General features: G+C 38.5%; 1 protein-coding gene across 5 annotated transcripts in view; it reads right to left on the bottom strand.

The window, feature by feature from the left end:
- Nucleotides 1–379: 379 nt before the first annotated feature.
- Nucleotides 380–17,550, bottom strand: part of LOC123678742 (homeotic protein spalt-major-like) — a 151,681-nt gene continuing 134,510 nt past the window's right edge. For 2 of the 5 annotated variants that reach the window (XM_045615906.1, XM_045615904.1), the window contains exons 2-9: nucleotides 6,670–9,515; nucleotides 6,301–6,577; nucleotides 5,958–6,091; nucleotides 4,038–4,187; nucleotides 3,715–3,982; nucleotides 3,090–3,241; nucleotides 2,701–2,871; nucleotides 380–1,505 (exon numbers count right to left, since the gene is read on the bottom strand). In XM_045615906.1, coding sequence (XP_045471862.1) covers nucleotides 1,242–1,505; nucleotides 2,701–2,871; nucleotides 3,090–3,241; nucleotides 3,715–3,982; nucleotides 4,038–4,187; nucleotides 5,958–6,091; nucleotides 6,301–6,577; nucleotides 6,670–9,477 — 4,224 coding nt within the window. In that variant the 5' untranslated portion in view covers nucleotides 9,478–9,515 and the 3' untranslated portion in view covers nucleotides 380–1,241. Of the gene's footprint in view, nucleotides 1,506–2,700; nucleotides 2,872–3,089; nucleotides 3,242–3,714; nucleotides 3,983–4,037; nucleotides 4,188–5,957; nucleotides 6,092–6,300; nucleotides 6,578–6,669; nucleotides 9,516–10,992; nucleotides 11,315–17,550 lie in introns of those variants that run through there. The other 3 variants (XM_045615905.1, XM_045615907.1, XM_045615908.1) reach the window with 3 other exon arrangements.

The following is a 17,550-nucleotide window of genomic DNA, read 5'->3' as shown; positions in this document are numbered from 1 at the left end:
TTTCATTCGTAAGCAGTTGTTTCAAAATTTGACACATTATTTATTTGCTGAACTGCTCAGATGAGATGAATATGAACGAATTCATGAAATTCGTCAAACTTGAACAAGTTTTTTACTAGAAGAGCCTTATATGACTCTACGTTCTAGAGTAGATAGTGCCTATATCAATCGACTCATGATTTGTAAAGTGTTTTTCAAAAAAATATTTTCGTTTGAGAAAGTTTTGGAAAAAGAAAGAGAAATGTAACTGATATGAGTATAAAATGCAATATTTCAAAATAACTGACTATCAAACAGGAAGTATTCATTCCAATATTCCAGAATACTCACAAGTTCTCAATTTTCTATCACCTTGGGATTAACCATCAAAAGTCAAGTATCTGTGATAAATATTTATTTTATAATTAAACAGAGTTTAACTGGCATTTACGAGTTTATAAATACATATAGATAATTCAACTTACCAGTTACAAATATTTGTACATTCATTCTTAAATAAAAACATCTCAGATTTACTTACATTTACACAATTCGTTATTTTTTCCTATTGAACATGTTCTGCTCGATGCCATGGTTAAGTTTCGAGTTGAATCTTTTTAGGGTAGTGAATGAGGGAAATTGAGGCATCAAGCAGAATATGAGGTCGTGGAAAAAAGTGAGGGTTTGTACTTGGGAAAAAAGGGTAGTTGTCAAGCATACATCAATTAATATTAAACAGTCTCATATACATTGTGATATTTACAAACTATAACCGCATGTCCTTGATAAATGTCCATTTTTTCACATAGACAACATTTAACTTTTGATAATAGTACAGTGCATCAGATATCCTGCGAATTTTTCTTTTATATACAAGGTGTAAAGCTAAATACTGGCGCCCTTCATGCACTTCTTAACACAGCGAACGATTTTTGTTACGAATCTAATGTACATTTTACATTTAGCTATTTCAGTATAATACAAAGTATAGGCCTAAGAGTAACTCTAGTATTAAGAACAGCACACTATGGTGGACACAAAACAGAGGATGCTTCACGCATGGTTGGAAACTTTGACAAAAAAAAATATCTGATATTCTTGTGGGTCGAACTAAACGATGATATATTCTCTCTCCGTTGGAGTCCCCCCATGCGGAAAACTTAAAAGCTAGTTGTCACACAGTGTTGCTGATTGATATATCACAGTAATCATTGCCCCAAATCCATTTGAAGACTAGTTAATTTAGGAACGGCTGGTGTGGTCTACGCTGCCAGGCCTTCTCTTGTTGCCGGGAGGAGATCTTCTCTGGAGTTGTCGGCAGCTGCCTTCCGTTCGAAGTGCAGGTCCCACAGGCTCCGGGACTCCGGGCCCTCGCGGCTTGGCGGTCTTTCAGAGCCCCTTTCCGGGGAACCGCTCTGAGATCTGAGGGGCTCTGGTGGTGGATAGCCGAAGTTCAGGAGGTTTCCGTATTTGGCGGCTAAGTTCAGTCCGTTCTGGTTGTTTTGGACCACTGACATCTCGTTCAGCTGGAAGACAAGAGCGTGGTTTAATTTTTTGTAATCGGTTGGAATAAAGGGTGATTTTAAAGGTTTTATTGTTAAAAAATTGTGCTAGGGTATTATAATTGTGACCTAGATTTGTTATATACTTTGAAGAAGCATCTAGTTATAAGATGAGCTACTTTTTGGAAGGGTATATCTGAAGTTAAACTGGGTTTAGTAACGGGTGTTCTTTTTCGAGATATATAACTTTAAGTTGGCATTACTGTTCAAGATGGCGACCGATTTAACAGCTGTCAAGTGAGTTATTCTCAGTTTGGTTTGGCAATTCATCATGAATAGACTCACGCCTGAACAACGCTTGCAAATTGTGCAATTTTATTTAGAAAATAATGGTTCTGTGCGGAATACGTATCGCGCACTACGTCCATTTTAATTTGTTTGGCGATGAAGCGCACTTCTGGTTGAATGGCTACGTCAACAAACAAAACTGCCACATTTTAAGTGAAGCTAATCCTCAATCGTATGTTGAAACACCGTTACATCCAGAAAAACTGACTGTTTGGTGCGCTTTATGGGCTGGTGGAATCATTGGTCCGTACTTCTTCAAAAACGATGATGGCCAGAACGTTACAGTCAATGGTGATCGGTATAGAGCCATGATTACTAACTTTTTCATTCCTGAATTGAGCAACCATGATGTCTAGGAGCTGTGGTTCCAACAAGACGGCGCAAAATGTCACACAGCTCGTGTCACAATCGATTTATTGAAAGACACGTTTGGTGACCGCCTAATTTCACGTTTTGGGCCTGTGAATTGGCCTCCAAGATCTTGTGATTTAACACCTCTAGACTACTTTCTGTGGGGCTATGTAAAGTCATTGGTCTATGCGGATATGCCACAAACCCTTGACCATTTGGAAGACAACATTCGCCGTGTTATTGCCGATATACGGCCACAAATGTTGGAAAAAGTCATCGAAAATTGGACGTTCAGAATGGACTATATCCGAGCCAGCCGTGGCGGTCATATGCCAAAAATCATATTTAAAATGTAATGCCTCAAGATTATCTTGCGGATAATTCAAATTCATGTCAATCGAATAATCCATCGTTATTTATTGCAATTTAAAGTTCTATAGCTCTAAAAAAAAACACCCTTTAGGAGTGCATTTGATCTGGGGAGAGGTATAATCTCAAAAATGTAGAAATCCAAACTTACCTTCTGCATACCGTTAAGGAAGGGGGCCGGCAGATACGGATAAAAAAGATCTGGCCTCCGTTGTAGAAATTCGGAATCCTTTGGCGTCATGGGAATGGGCGGAAGGTCTAGCGACATGCGACGACCTCGTCTTGACGCACCGTTGCTCCACATATGGGTACCCATGTGAACCTGAAGACAAGCGAGCCATAAGCAATATTCTCAACATTGAATTCAGCATCTTGGTATCAAAATTTAATGTTATAATCTAATTCTTATTTAATGAAGTCGATTGATTCAAAGCTGATAGCAAAATGGGCCAAGTTATTGAAGAAAAATCTCATTTGAACTGGTTGTTGACAGCTTAGTTAGTTGCATTAGTGAAGCGTCAAGCCCTACTGATCTCTTACCTTCAGGTTCCCCTTGGTGGTGAAGGCCTTCTGGCAGACGGTACATCTGAAGGGTTTATCTCCTGTGTGCGTTCTCATGTGTATCTGCAACGCCGAACTGGAGCTGAAGTTCTTATTGCACACGTGGCATAAATGCTTGTTAGACTGCAAGCCTGCGAAAACACACAAGGCACACATGAACCCTCAACCTTTAGCAAAGTTAGTGCAAGCGATGACGATATTGTTAAAAATCGCCCTCTTCTTTATGTACATGATCTCGAGGTAACGGCAGACTGGCTCATAATCTTAGAAATGGAAACAAACTGTTCTTCGTCATCTTTAACACTCAAATTCATTTTTTCGACAAGCGTGTTTATATAATATAGACTCGCTCTGCTCGCCGAATTTATATAATATGGATTCGCTGATCTCTTGACTATCCCTTCGATATAATGAATCGTTTAAACCGTGTCAAACTTGTTACAAATAATTGTCAACACATAAATTGAAATGGTAACATCTTAAGGAAGAGCAAAATTTCAAATAATTGAATATTCTTTTAACTCTCGTTAATTGAAATTGAAAAAGTTCCATTTTCTTGAATGATCAACCAGCGCGTTGAATTCCAAAAACCGTTCCTACTCACTTGGAGGTCTCTTGGGGAGTGGTAGCTCAGATTCTGGAGGCTCCCTTTTGACTGGAGGTTGTTGCTGTTGCTGCGGTTGCTCGATATGTTCAGACGTGGGAATCTGTTGTTCTTGCTTCACCGGGGGTGGCAGAGGAGGCGGCACTTCTCTCATAATCTGAGGTGAAGAAGGCATGGAATCCTCTTTGACGCTCTGCGGCTTGTTGTCGAACATGTGTTGGGGCATGTCTCGGATCTTGTGGGTGAGCATGTGCTGTTTCATGTTTCCCTGTGGAAAGAGAGAAATTATCCTTGATGTTGGAATTGATATTTGGCGGTCTTACCGCCATGTGTATCCAGTTTGAGGCGTATCCAGGTGTCATGGGTAGCGGAAAAACTGAGGGATGTATGGACTTGTGATGGGCAGATTTTCGTTTAGTTTCTGCCCCTTCTCCTTCATCCTGGATACGCCCCTGCCTGCACATGCAGGGTTCCTGAAATATACACGTTTAGTAATCATAGAGGTTGTAGGCTCGAATATTATTTGTTTCCTCGTTTTCAAATTCAGCTAGCATTGTCCGATCGCTAAAGGTGGCCATCGCATATAGGTCTTACCTGAAGACCAACCGAACGAAAATTGCAGAATTTTTTTTAGATTAATTATGTTTTCATTAGACTATTGACTATGAATTATAATAAAAATTATTCGACTATTGTATTGTTTTCATAAGCATCGTTTAGTTTTCATGAATATTTGGTCTAAATATAAATATCAATGAAAAAACGTTTCTATTAATAGCATTAATCGTTTTCAAGAATACAAGTTCACTGAAACTGATAAAAAAATCTTATAAGCTGAATTTGAAAAAAGAAACTACTTGAGAAAAGCTCTAATTGAACAGAATTTTGATACTTCAGATACTGTTCTTTTTCCTGACTAGGTCTTGAAAACCTTCCTCAATCGATTCAGCATTTGAAATTAAGTTTTAACTTTGAGAAAGACGTGATATTACCTACTAAACCATTAGTTATGTACTAGATAGATAATAAATGGGACGCATTGTACCTATATCATAATTTACAAAGTTCATGTTAAATTTTTGAGCTTTATATGGAAATCATTCCACAAATTAAACTCTCGATACATTTTTTTGTTCCTAGAAATGGGAATTTTTTGTCCGGCGAAGTTATCAATATAAAAAATGTGCAAGAAGCAGAATATCGCATCAGAAGGTTGCTTTGAATAGTTTATATCAATTAAAAAGAGCAGAAGCTAAAAGTGAACAACAAACAAACTGAAAGTGAAAAATGTTCGAAAATATTGACTCCAAAATTGTTAGGGCTAAGATTCACAGTGAAAATGATTACTTGCATTAACGTCTTTCCATCACTAAATTGCAATTTTAAGATTCTTTGCCATAGATAGAAAAACTCAGTATATTTCCGAAGACATAAAATTGAATATAACCTATCAAAACTAAAATTCTCCTTTTTGACTCAGAGGTATGTAGTAGAGGCAGTTATAGATTACTGATCGAAGGATTATCCAAGGGTGTCAAACAGTTTCATCCTAATCACGTTCCGAAGACAGAAACAAAGTTGAACATTCTGAGATGACACCGTCGTCGGTCCCGTATTTTTAGCCACATCAGCTCCAAATGTATTTAGTTAGTTCGATTGTACACATTGGCATCGAACGAACCGGGCGTCGAAAGAAAAGTTCAGATGCCTAAGCTCTATGTCATTAAGCATTCACGAGACAACAGAACTGAGATGATTGAATTCAGAAATGAGCCAGCTATTTTCAGACACAATAGACTTGTCGCTGTATAGCAGATTAAACACATTGGCACCTGGCCAGCAATAACTTATACCGATGTCTAAGTGGTCTATTTTTGATTGAGAATCCCGCTTTTATCTTTTCTTTCCCTTTTCGAAACGATAAACAAAGTATCCTGTTGATGCATTAGTTCATAAATTCACCGGAACAATATTTGAATATTTTCGACGTTGGTTTATCGAAGGCGGCCTTCACTAATAGGTCTACAGTTTATACGCGTCCGATACCACAGACTCATAATTCTCATCCCAGCTGACAACCAGAATGAGGGTTTTTTGATCCGAGGATTGTTTTAATCGATATTGGTCCATTATTTGGGAGCTCTTATTCGATAAATGTGAAGGTATCTGACATACAAAGCAATAGAGCTTTCTCATAGCTTTCAAAATGAAAATATTGAATCGAAATTTGATCTTCGACTTACCTTCGTTGAGAAGCCTCTATCACAGACGGAACATTTGAATGGACGCTCTTTAGTGTGACTTCTGTAATGGATCTCCAGTGCTGAATTGCAAGCAAAAGTCTTGAAGCACAAGTTACAGGTGGTGTTTCCTCGTCCTAAAAAAGAAATCAATTTCGTATTATTTAAAGAAAAAGGAATTGACAATTATCTCCTCAATTAACTTTACATCAAGAAGTCTAACCTACAAGAACGGTAAGTATATTTCATTGATCGAAGACAATTGGTTGGAATGACTCCAATGATTGCCAGAGGTAGTGCTTAGAGTTTTTCTTCAAATAAAAGTGATATTATTATTATTATTTACCTGGAGGTCCCACAGCAAGCCTGAGAGGGCTAAAGGCAGTCGAGGTAAGAACCGAAGACGTCAACGAGGACAAGGCCGATGACATCAACGGACTACTGTTCTGACCTGGTGGAAGCAACCCAAACGCTGAGAAGATCGAAGGAGCCGGACCTGGACTTGGTCCAGGACTTGTCAGTAAGGGTTGGTTTGTACGTGGCGTGAGATCTAGAGCCCCTAACGAGTTGCAGTCTGAAGGCGTCGGACTTGGAGCTGGCTGCGAAGAAGGCGGCCTTTGAATCTGAAGACAAATTTATGGCATAAGTAACCTTCATATTATCGTGCCTTGAGGGCATTTAAAATTGAAATGGATGTAGTAAGTAAATATCTCACCTGGTGGACGGGAATTATTGGAGCTTGATGGTTTGGAGACTCTCTAACATCAGCGCTTCCAGGACTTGGTACTCCAGATTGCATAGGAGATTTTTCCCCATTCTGCATAGGTGTGGAGTTGGTAGTCCTGTTCGAACACAAATCCTCAGCAGAACAGCTGAGACCACTCGTCGATAGATTCGACGCCATAGCATTACTGGTAGGTACATTTTGGCCTTGTTGTAGGTCACTAGGAGGTGGTGACGAGAACTGACTCATGTTCTGGTCGAAGTTGCTTATATCATCGTCGTCATAATCATCATCATCCATGCTCTCATGTTCAGATCTTCCCTCTTTCTCTTGCTTCATATCGTATTTCATATTAAGCGGCATATGTCCAGGACCAAGTGGAGACAACCCTGGAACGTTGAAGCCCTGACTCAGGAAGGGGTTCATAGAGTTCGGTAGACTAGGAAAAGAACCCGGCGAAGGGAAATCCTTGACTTCAGCAGCTTGGATCTGCTCTGGTGTGAGATCGGTTGGCTCTCCTGTATGTAAGCGGATATGTTGTTGTAAGACTAAAGCGTTTGTGTACTTTTTGTGGCATACTGGACATTGGTGCAGCACTCTCATCGGCGGCTTGGCTCTGTGTACTCCCATGTGCGTTTTAAGATTTCCTTTGGTGGTGAAGGCCCTTCCGCAGATTTTACATCTGAAAGGTCGTTCACCTGTATGCGTTCTGTAATGCATCTGCAATGCGCTCTTACAAGACAACACCCTGTGGCATATTACACATTGGTTCGGATCTGATAGTTTATGCTCAATGTTGTCCACCAATTGTTGCAGTTTGCTAGTTTCCGAAGTTTTCGTGACTTCAATCAAGCTTTCCCAAGAGTTATCGTTACTACCTGGCCTAGGTAATAAGTTGGTGTAGATTGCCGGGTCTTTGGTGATGTCAGCCATTGGTGTTGTTGGAAAATGACCTAAACTACCTGACGAGGTACTACTCGGAGGTGAATTCCCTTGACCAAAAGAAAAATTGGCGGGTAACCTATGACCCGTGCTTATACTCAAAGGAACAGACATGCTATTTCCAGCTCTATGAGATAGGTTTTCCGGTTCATCTTGCATGTTACCATGGTTTTCTTCACCCGATGGACTTCTTCGTTCGTTCATATCCTCGTTGTCGCTGTCCGAACTGCAATCGTCGTAAGCACCTGGTGAGGAGAATCTGACGTCTTGCTGTTCGGTATCATTCTCGGCTTCGTTCGTTTCTTTTTTTGGCGTAAATTCGGACATTTCGCTATCGTTGTGGTGATCCACTTCTTCTTTTTTTGAACTTTGAGGTTCTGGGTTGGATAAATTCCTAGGAGGTGATGGAGATCTTGGTGGCTTGGAAAGATTTTCTGGAGCTTCTTGCTCTTCCCTCTTCAAGAACAACGGATGAGGAGGAAATAGTCTGTGTGGATCCTGAGGTCTTTGAGGTGATGGTAGAAGCCTACTGGCGCTTATCATCTCTGGTGGAGGGATAGGAGGCCTGTATAGAGGCAGGGAACTGGGAGGAAAAGGATGTGCTGGTGGAAAACCCATGTGAGGTGGATGAGTTGGCCCTCCTGGTGATAACGCTGACTGTTGACCCAGCTGTGCTAATAGGGGTGGATGATATTTGTCCAAATGTTCTGGAACCGGATTAGGGTTCATCTTGATATGCGGAAACTTGGCACTGTGTCTTTGGAAATGAACTTTGAGGTTGCCTTTCGTGGTGAATCGACTACCGCAAACATTGCACTTATATGGTCTTTCTCCCGTGTGGGAGCGGATATGTATTTGAAGAGCAGAATCGGAACCGAACACCTTACCACAATATCTACACCTATGTTTGAAAAACGGCTCGTTTCTACCTTTGGAGTCATACGGGGACAACGACCCTTTGCTCTTTCTAAATGCGAGTTCGTCAGCCAAGTTCGTGGCTAAAAGTCCCTGACTGGCGTTGTCCAACACTTCTTGTGCTCTCTTCTGTAACATCTCCAGGGTGTTAGGCTCATCAAGCGGCGCTTCGGTGTTATGCGTGATAATCGAAGATGCCAGTGATGACGAGATCGAACACATTGGAGGTTGAATCTGTGGCGGAAGAGGCTGATTGGCAATAGCCTCCGTCATCTTCTCACACATCATACTGGATGGCTGAAGAGGTTGAGAGACTGGCGGCTGTTCTACCGGTGCCGGTGTAGGTTCTCTCGACTTCTCCATTTCCTGAGGAGATGGGGGAGGTTCACTTTTGACAACTTCATGCTCACTTGGAGGTGACGATTCGGGACTGTCAACCGTTTTCGGCCTATCGATTTGTAGTTGGCTTTGTAGCTGGTTGATCAGTTGTAGCTGTAGGACCTGTTGGTGTTGCAAAGTGAATAGAGTAGATTGCAAAACTGCTAACTCTTGCATGGCAGCCTCGTTGTCTGGATTGTTAGCCATGGCAGTTGCAGCGAACTGCGCCACGGCAACTTTGGTATTTTGGAGAGCCTCGAGAGTAACGTGTCCTGCTACAGCAGGAGCAAAAGGAAACCCTATAGGAGGGGAGTTTTCTTCAGGGGGAGATGGAGAATTTTCCTCCACGCTGTTATTGTTGGCAGCGTCTTGTCTGTGCCTTCGCATCCTGTCCAACTTCTTCCCACCGTTTTCTTCTTCTTCTTCGTCATCTTCTGACACCACCATGTCTTCAGGATCTGAATGGGCGGGATCATCGTGTTTGACTGCTTTTCTGTCGCATTCTTCTTTGTGCGTTAGGTATTCCTGGATATCTGTGAACTGTTCCTGGCATCGTTGACACATTAGTACGTTTGGTAGGCCTGGCAGTAGTTTCGGTCCGTCTATAAGAGAAAAAATTGGTATAAGTAAAGATTGAAATAGTTATTGGTAGTTTTGTGATTTTTCCGATATAGTTTCAATATTTTCGATATGGGTAACTAACATAGGTATACATGAGGATACTTTTTAGGCGTTCCATATTTTCGACATTAAATAATTGCTTCATTATAAGGCATTTAGAATATGAAGATAAATTATTGATGTTGAAAAACGATACAGGGTGTTCAAGATTCACTACGATGATACAATCATTTTCACCAAACTATCCAATCTCTGAATTATAGATTCCAGACCTCAAAGTATGATGATTCGGGTTTCAGAAATACCAAGTGTTTAAAGTTCAAATATGATATTGATTTCTGCTATAATTTTGTTTTTACAATTTGTATTTGAAAATTGACAATTAACAGGAATTACTAGAGGATATAACAGTTTCCTCATCGATTGATTGGTCGAGTGTGCTTGACCACTGAGTAGTCTTGATATCAATCCTTTGGAATTTTCAATTTGGTCACCAATTAGTTTACGAAGCAAAAAGTAGTTCTCTTTCAGAAGAGGGACGAAAAATAGAAAAAGTTGTGAGTGTGATTGAAAAAAAAACTTACAAGAGTTATTCGATATAGATCTTTGCAGAAGCAGATCATAAAAAGTATTGAAGTAAATAATGGGATTGTTACTTATGAAATTTGTTATTTGAATTGTTATTGTATCCTGATCTAACCTTACCTAACCCATTCAGAAAATTACCTCTCTAATAAAATTAAAATTCAGACAACTTTTTAGAAGCAAGTAGATAGGTAACTCGATAATCAATCAAAAAAAAATGTAGGTGTAGGATTACTAACGCATTATAATAACTATTACCCAACCCTATTTTTGGTTTGTCAAAATAATAGTGAATCCAAAAAAACAACAAACTACTCGAGTGTACCTTTTTCCGAGATGAAACGTAAAATTGTTACCTAACGTTGCACCTGTAGCCTATACCTTCACGTGATCAGAGTTAAAGAGTGCTGCTAGGACCTCATTTTCGAATCAGTGTGGATCTACATCTAGATAAGTGACTGATTTGTAATTTGAAGCAGATTTAGTGTAAGTTGAAAAGTAAAAAATTTCTCACATTTTCTGAAGAAAACATATTCCGTTGGATCTAAATATTTACTGTAGATATCCTCCGATCAACAGAATATTGGGCCAAATGTTCGAACAATGAAGCATTCATATAAATTATTTGAATAATATCAAAATGTGAAAGCAATAAGTGACTCAAAGGAAATTATTTGGAATTTCGAGATAGAAAGGAAATTGTTGAAGATAAAATTTTGAGAAGTGAATACTTTTCTTGATTTTTAATGACAGGAGTCTTAATATAAATCAGAAACAAACTTCGAAAACTTAGTGGAGAAAAATGAAAACTTGAGGTCAAAAAAAATTCTCATTAGAATGAGCAACATATAAAAGAGTTAAAATTTTTCTAACCTCTCAATAGAGTATCCGAGTATTTAAGGTACCACAACAAATTGAGCCACATCATTCAAAACTATCACTCGAAATCAATCACAATCACAAGCAGCGTATATCCATGTTTGTGAAGGCGCTCAACAGTCAACATTCACTCTTCCACTACTGCTGCTGAACAAGCTCCACTCCCTTCGACGGCTAAACACTAACTAAATATGAATATGCATCATAACGTATCACCGTCTCACTCGCCACAGAAGGGAGAGAAGCTCTCTCTCTTTCCAACTTCCTGCACAAGTTATGCGCCGAAGAACCTGCTCCGTGAATGGTCGAAATATGAATCCCCGGTTATATGTTCGTATATTAGTAAGTGAGTTATGAAAACGTGGTGGGGATGACGATATTAAGGGGAAAGAAGTGGAAACGAGCAAGCGCAAAGATGATGAAGAGACCGGAGAACCAAACGCTATTGCGATTATGACAGGTGGGAGGAGCCATATCTTCATAAATAAAAGTGACTTGTTGGTACGTTTATAATCTCCGCCTTGATATCGGTTATGACTCCGCCCCCTTTCCATATCGATAAATGTGAACAGGTCCCCTTTGTTCACGTCGCCTGCACATATAACTTAAAAAGTAACAGAGATGGACTCTTGGCGAACAGCGGATGAAACGAGAAACGACATTTCTACGTATCGATTTGTGAGCCTCTTAGTTGTTACTTATTGGAAGTCGTTGCTTCTCCACCGAAGGAATTTAATACGGTTGTTCATAGTGCCTTCGTCTGGGGGTTTTTATTGGGTGATAAATGATTGGAGGCGAGGGCAGTCTCAAATGAACTCCAATTGAAACAATAGAGCGGATATGATGTCTTTGTCCTCTGGGGCCGAAAGAGATTTGGAAGAGGACAATCTTTTGTATAGTCTCTAACTTGATTGGAAATAAGCTGAACTACTACATAAATTGAATTTTATCGGGAACCTCAAGCTTTTTTTGAACGAGTTCCTTTCCAAAAAAAATCGATTTGGAGTTTTTGCATGCTCCTCAACTGTGGGATTGAAACACAAAACTGTTTAGATTTTTACCACTTACATACCTATTTGAAAAGTTCCAATAAATTCTTTTTCACGACTAAAATATAATAAGCTATTTTATCTACTCCTATTGAATTATATATTCATAATTCAACTGCTTTTGAGCAATTGATAGTATCTATTAACAAACAGCGTGAGTTATAATAACTCACTATAATAAATCGGAAAATATGGATATGTGCTTCTATACTTCTGTGCTTCCATTCGATTGACGAAAAGGAACATTCCATTATAGTTATTGAGGGGAGGAATGTCACTTTGATAATTTTGACGTTTATAAGTAAGTTTTGGAGTTTGTCTCTATTCTTGTATTTTAGTATTTATTGTAATAGTCGTAGATAAAGTATAGTATTCAACTTGCGGTAATGGTCATAACTCACTTGATGAATAACAGCACTCGCCTGCGGCTCGTGCTGCAAACTTCATCTGCGTGAGTTATGACCTACATTACCACTCGTTGAATAATATACTATTATTCCCTGAAAAGCGCTTGTTATTTCTATAACTCACAAAAACGTTATTACCTATACATGGCAACAAAACCAATAAAACAGTTTTCTTTGCAAACAATCATAAACATTCTATATTTACTTAATTTTTTATGGTAGTCTTAAAATGATTCGACTTCAAAATATATTATAGATTATAGTAACACAATTTCGCTATGAACTCTATCTATTTGTTTCATCAGACGCCAATCACATGTCTTGGAGAACAATTCATGAACTAGCTACTTATAGGTAGCTGGATACTTATACAAGCAGCTGAATATACATTTATTCGGGAGACAGCCAGATTGTTCCAAGCCTTGGCTTGGAAAAACGGTACAGTCTGAAATCGATTATTCGTTCACTTCCTTCATTTGCTGTTTTCTTTTCAGACCTCTGGACCTGAAAACCGTCCACTAAGATTTGTTTACGAGCAGAATAACATCGTTGAAATTTAGATTCTGTTGGTATTTCGAAATATCGGTAGAGAGTATACATTGATTAAAAAAAAGATGAAATAAATATAATAATGACAGAAGAATAGCATAAAGAATAGATATAGTTGCTACATATAGCTAAGCAGAAGATTATTCATTAAATAGGTATTGCAATTTCTTTATATAAATTTTTGAAAACTTGATATTTGATCTATTATCTCATCATTCCTTATTGTATCGATTTGAGCAGCAAGGCTTGAAAACGACAATTTATTTCGAAAATAATGTGCCGTTGTTCCCGATTTTCAAAAGCGAATTTTGTTCAGTGATGAAGCGCACTTCTGGTTGAATGGCTACGTCAACAAACAAAACTGCCGCATTTGGAGTGCAGCTAATCCTCAAGTGTATGTCGAAACACCGTTACATCCAGAAAAACTGACTGTTTGGTGCGCTTTATGGGCTGGTGGAATCATTGGTCCTTATTTCTTCAAAAACGATGATGGCCAGAACGTTACAGTCAATGGTATAGAGCCATGATTACTAACTTTTTCATTCCTGAATTGAACAAACATGATGTCCAGGAGCTGTGATTCCAACAAGACGGCGCAACATGTCACACAGCTCGTGCCACTATCGATTTATTGAAAGACACGTTTGGTAACCGCCTAATTTCACGTTTTGGACCTGTGAATTGGCCTCCAAGATCTTGTGATTTAACACCGCTAGACTACTTTCTGTGGGGCTATGTAAAGTCATTGGTCTATGCGGATAAGCCACAAACCTTTGACCATTTGGAAGACAACATTCGCCGTGCTATTGCCGATATACGGCCACAAATGTTGGAAAAAGTCATCGAAAATTGGACGTCCAGATTGGACTACATCCGAGCCAGCCGTGGCGGTCATATGCCAGAAATCAGATTTAACATGTAATGCCACAAGATTATCTTGCGGATAAATAAAATTCATGTCAATCGAATAATCCATCATTGTTTTATTGCAATTTAAAGTTCTATAGCTCTAAAAAAAAACCCTTTGCAATTAAGACAATAATTGATTTCGAATATTCTCTTGAACAGAGATATCATAAAAAGAATTCAACGGTAAACTTCCACTTCATCTCTGAAAATTTTCAATCCCATCAAAGAAACCATCCGAAATGAATCGTCCATAAAAGCAAGACCACAACTCCATCTTGGCCAAGATTCCCCAAAGATGCCCAATAAATTGAAGTGGTCCGACAGCACAAAATCCGATCAGGAAAATGCCAGAGACAGAACACGCCAACAAAAGAATAAGTCCGCAACAATATGGCGGATGAAGGAAATAAATATGGTAGGAAAAGACAGAGAGAATAAGACTCGAGGCATTGTTTAAAAACCACTAATTATAAGGCCTCGGGAAGGCAGAGCATTGGAGATTTATTTTTCTTGCATATTAAATCGCTGGGCTTGTTGCAGCCAGTGCAGTTGCTGTATAACTTAAACGCATGTGACAGGCTGAGTTAACAGGTTGGGATTCAGCAAATTTCAACGTTTGGTATTTATGCCGTGTCACTGGTGACGTATATGGTTGGATTTATGCTGGAAACGATGGAATTTTGATGGTGTAGTACAAGGTGAGTTAATTGGGTATTTATAGAAAGAAAATACAGAAAAGAACTGATGACATTTGGTAATTTTACGTATAATTTTGAATAAATTCAATCGATTGAGTCAGAGGATATTATAATGTTCTGAAGTTTACAGTTTCCAGAAAATGTAGTTATACTAAAGGATGTTTTTTTTAGAGCTATAGAACTTTAAATTGCAATAAAACAACGATGGATTATTCGATTGACATGAATTTTATTTATCCGCAAGATAATCTTGTGACATTACATTTTAAATATGATTTCTGGCATATGACTGCCACGGCTGGCTCGGATGTAGTCCAATCTGGACGTCCAATTTTCGATGACTTTTTCCAACATTTGTGGTCGTATATCGGCAATAACACGGCGAATGTTGTCTTCCAAATGGTCAAGTGTTTGTGGCTTATCCGCATAGATCAATGACTTTACATATCCGCATAGACCCACAGAAAGTAGTCTAGCGGTGTTAAATCACAAGATCTTGGAGGCCAATTCACAGGTCCAAAACGTGAAATTAGGCGGTCACCAAACGTGTCTATCAATTGTTGAGCAGCATATTTCTGCAATCTCGTACGCGCTTAGACTAAATAAGGGGATTCCTCGAGCGCCGAGAGACTGAAGCATTAGTTAGTGTGACTTTATTAGTAGTTTTCTCACATTTCCACGAAATCTATTGGTAGATTTTGGTAGTTTCAGAAATATCGTTCTAAACTTGGCCAAAATGACCCAGGATTCTTTATCAACGATAGCATCTTCAGCTCATGTTGAAAGACAATTTTCCAAAGCTTCTCTGACATTTACAAAAACTCGCAATGAGTTCAAAGTTCAATAAATAGGAGTGTTTTTTGCAAGGTTTCTTCTCATTTCATCATTTTTTCATTGATGTGACACTACACAATGAAACTGCTTAAAATCAAGTAGCTTGATATGATTTAAGTACTAAATAAATAAATACTTGACTCGACTTGAGATTATAGAATAGACCACTTTTGGTTAGATTCCATCTTAAAACTAGAAACCACAACATTCAATACTAAAGTATTATTGAAGGCCCGACTATATCTTTGTTAAACGTTGTTCAACCTTTCAAAACACGATTAATCCTTCAAAGTCTCCATTATCACCTGGATGTTACAGGTTATCCACAATTATGTAAATCTGAACTCGTCTCCTATTCCATTGAGAATGTTAATGATACCAAAACCCAGAAGCCACAGTTCGTGAACCAGATCGATCATCATCTGGTATCTTCTTCCTTCACGTACATCCACTCTTTCGATGATCTCGTAAGCTCCCATGATCAGCCATTAAATTTTTATATCACGGAGATTTTAATCGTATTCAAACTATCGAAATATATGAATAAAATGACCATTTCCAAAGTTGGAAGTGTTAGCAGCATTTATAATGACCACTAATTCATTTTATTTATATTATTGAGTGGGAACCTGTCCAAGAGACAGGTTTATATGTCTGAAACTTGGATAAGATGAATGATTTAGACTTCTAACGTTATCGGAATTCCATAACAGTTATAGAATTTTGAAAAAGTAGGTACTACTTTGTCGGATTTTTTCACAATCGTTTGTTTTTCGTTCAAATTTCTTTCTTAGTCTATTAGTTATGTGGTAGCAAATTATTCAAATTTACATTTTATCATTGAATTTGTACATTCAAGTGGCAGCAGTTTTCATCAATCTAGTTTCTAAATAGGTCCAATTCTGTTAATTGATTTGCATATGTTGTTTATTATGTGAAAATTACCTTCAAATTGGGATAGGATAGATTTTATTTGATATGTTTCAGAAAGAAGTTTCCCAAAGGTTGGGAGCTGAGTTTAAGACGATATGTAGTTAAATTCTGTTCGTTCACTCTTTCTTTCGTTGTCCATGCTTATTTAGGGGTGCATGGTAAGAAGAAGCGAGCTTCGTGACCATCAATTTACATTTCAGTATTACATACCATATTCGGCCACGGTTGGATGGTCTCCATTGTTGCAGGGATGTGTAACATTTATATTTACACCTCTACATTGCTTTGTTATAAGCAATTTATTACATTATTGTAATATAATGCAGGTGCGGATGGGATTTACTAGGGAATTATCACCCCAACTTCTGCAATCTTCACACCCATTATATTCTAATAACGTTCAAGATTTTAGTGTTTATAAGAAAAACTTTGCTTTCACCGTCTTGCAATAGATGGATGTAGCGGTGAGTGGTAGTCGAAATAAATAGATATCTTTAAACATAACGCCATCGAATATTAGTTGATTTGTGTCTGCATCATAAAGTTCTCGTAAGTATTTGCAGAAGTGCATCAAAATTACCAATAATTTTGCATGACAGCGTGTTGTCATAAAAACTGCGTGAGTACATTTTCATTTTTGGAGAAAGAGCCCGACACCGAATGCAGCTTTTCAAAGAAAACACGCTGGAATGCGAAATTATCCGGTCATTTTGATGCACGAGTGTAATTCGGGGGAATATTTCCCGAATAAAATGTTACATTACTTGTCAAACTGATTTAGAATGAAATTGCCATAGATTCGAACTGTGTAAGATGCATAGAAACTATGCATCTATGAACAGAACAATTATCGCAGTGCTGTTTCGCTTCCTACAATGCAATTATCGCTGTAATTTTCGATAATTGTTCTCCATATACATATAATTTTTGACAGGAGGGAAATATTCGATTAAACATGTCAGCTTACGAGCCAAATTCTCGTCATTTGCGGAAGGTTTAAATTTTTTGCTTCAATATGAAAAATCTGTGGCTGAGGCTCATCGAATGCTTTCAAATACCTATGGTGAGGCCGCTATTAGTAGAAAAACCTGCTGAGAGTGGTTTCTACGCTTCAAGAACGGTGATTTTGACCAGCATGGCGGTGGAAGAGAGAAGGTTTTCGAAGATGCAGAA

This window comes from Harmonia axyridis, chromosome 4, assembly GCF_914767665.1.
Source record: "Harmonia axyridis chromosome 4, icHarAxyr1.1, whole genome shotgun sequence".
Classification (NCBI taxonomy): Eukaryota; Metazoa; Arthropoda; class Insecta; order Coleoptera; family Coccinellidae; genus Harmonia; species Harmonia axyridis.
This window is presented reverse-complemented; position numbering and strand designations above follow the sequence as displayed.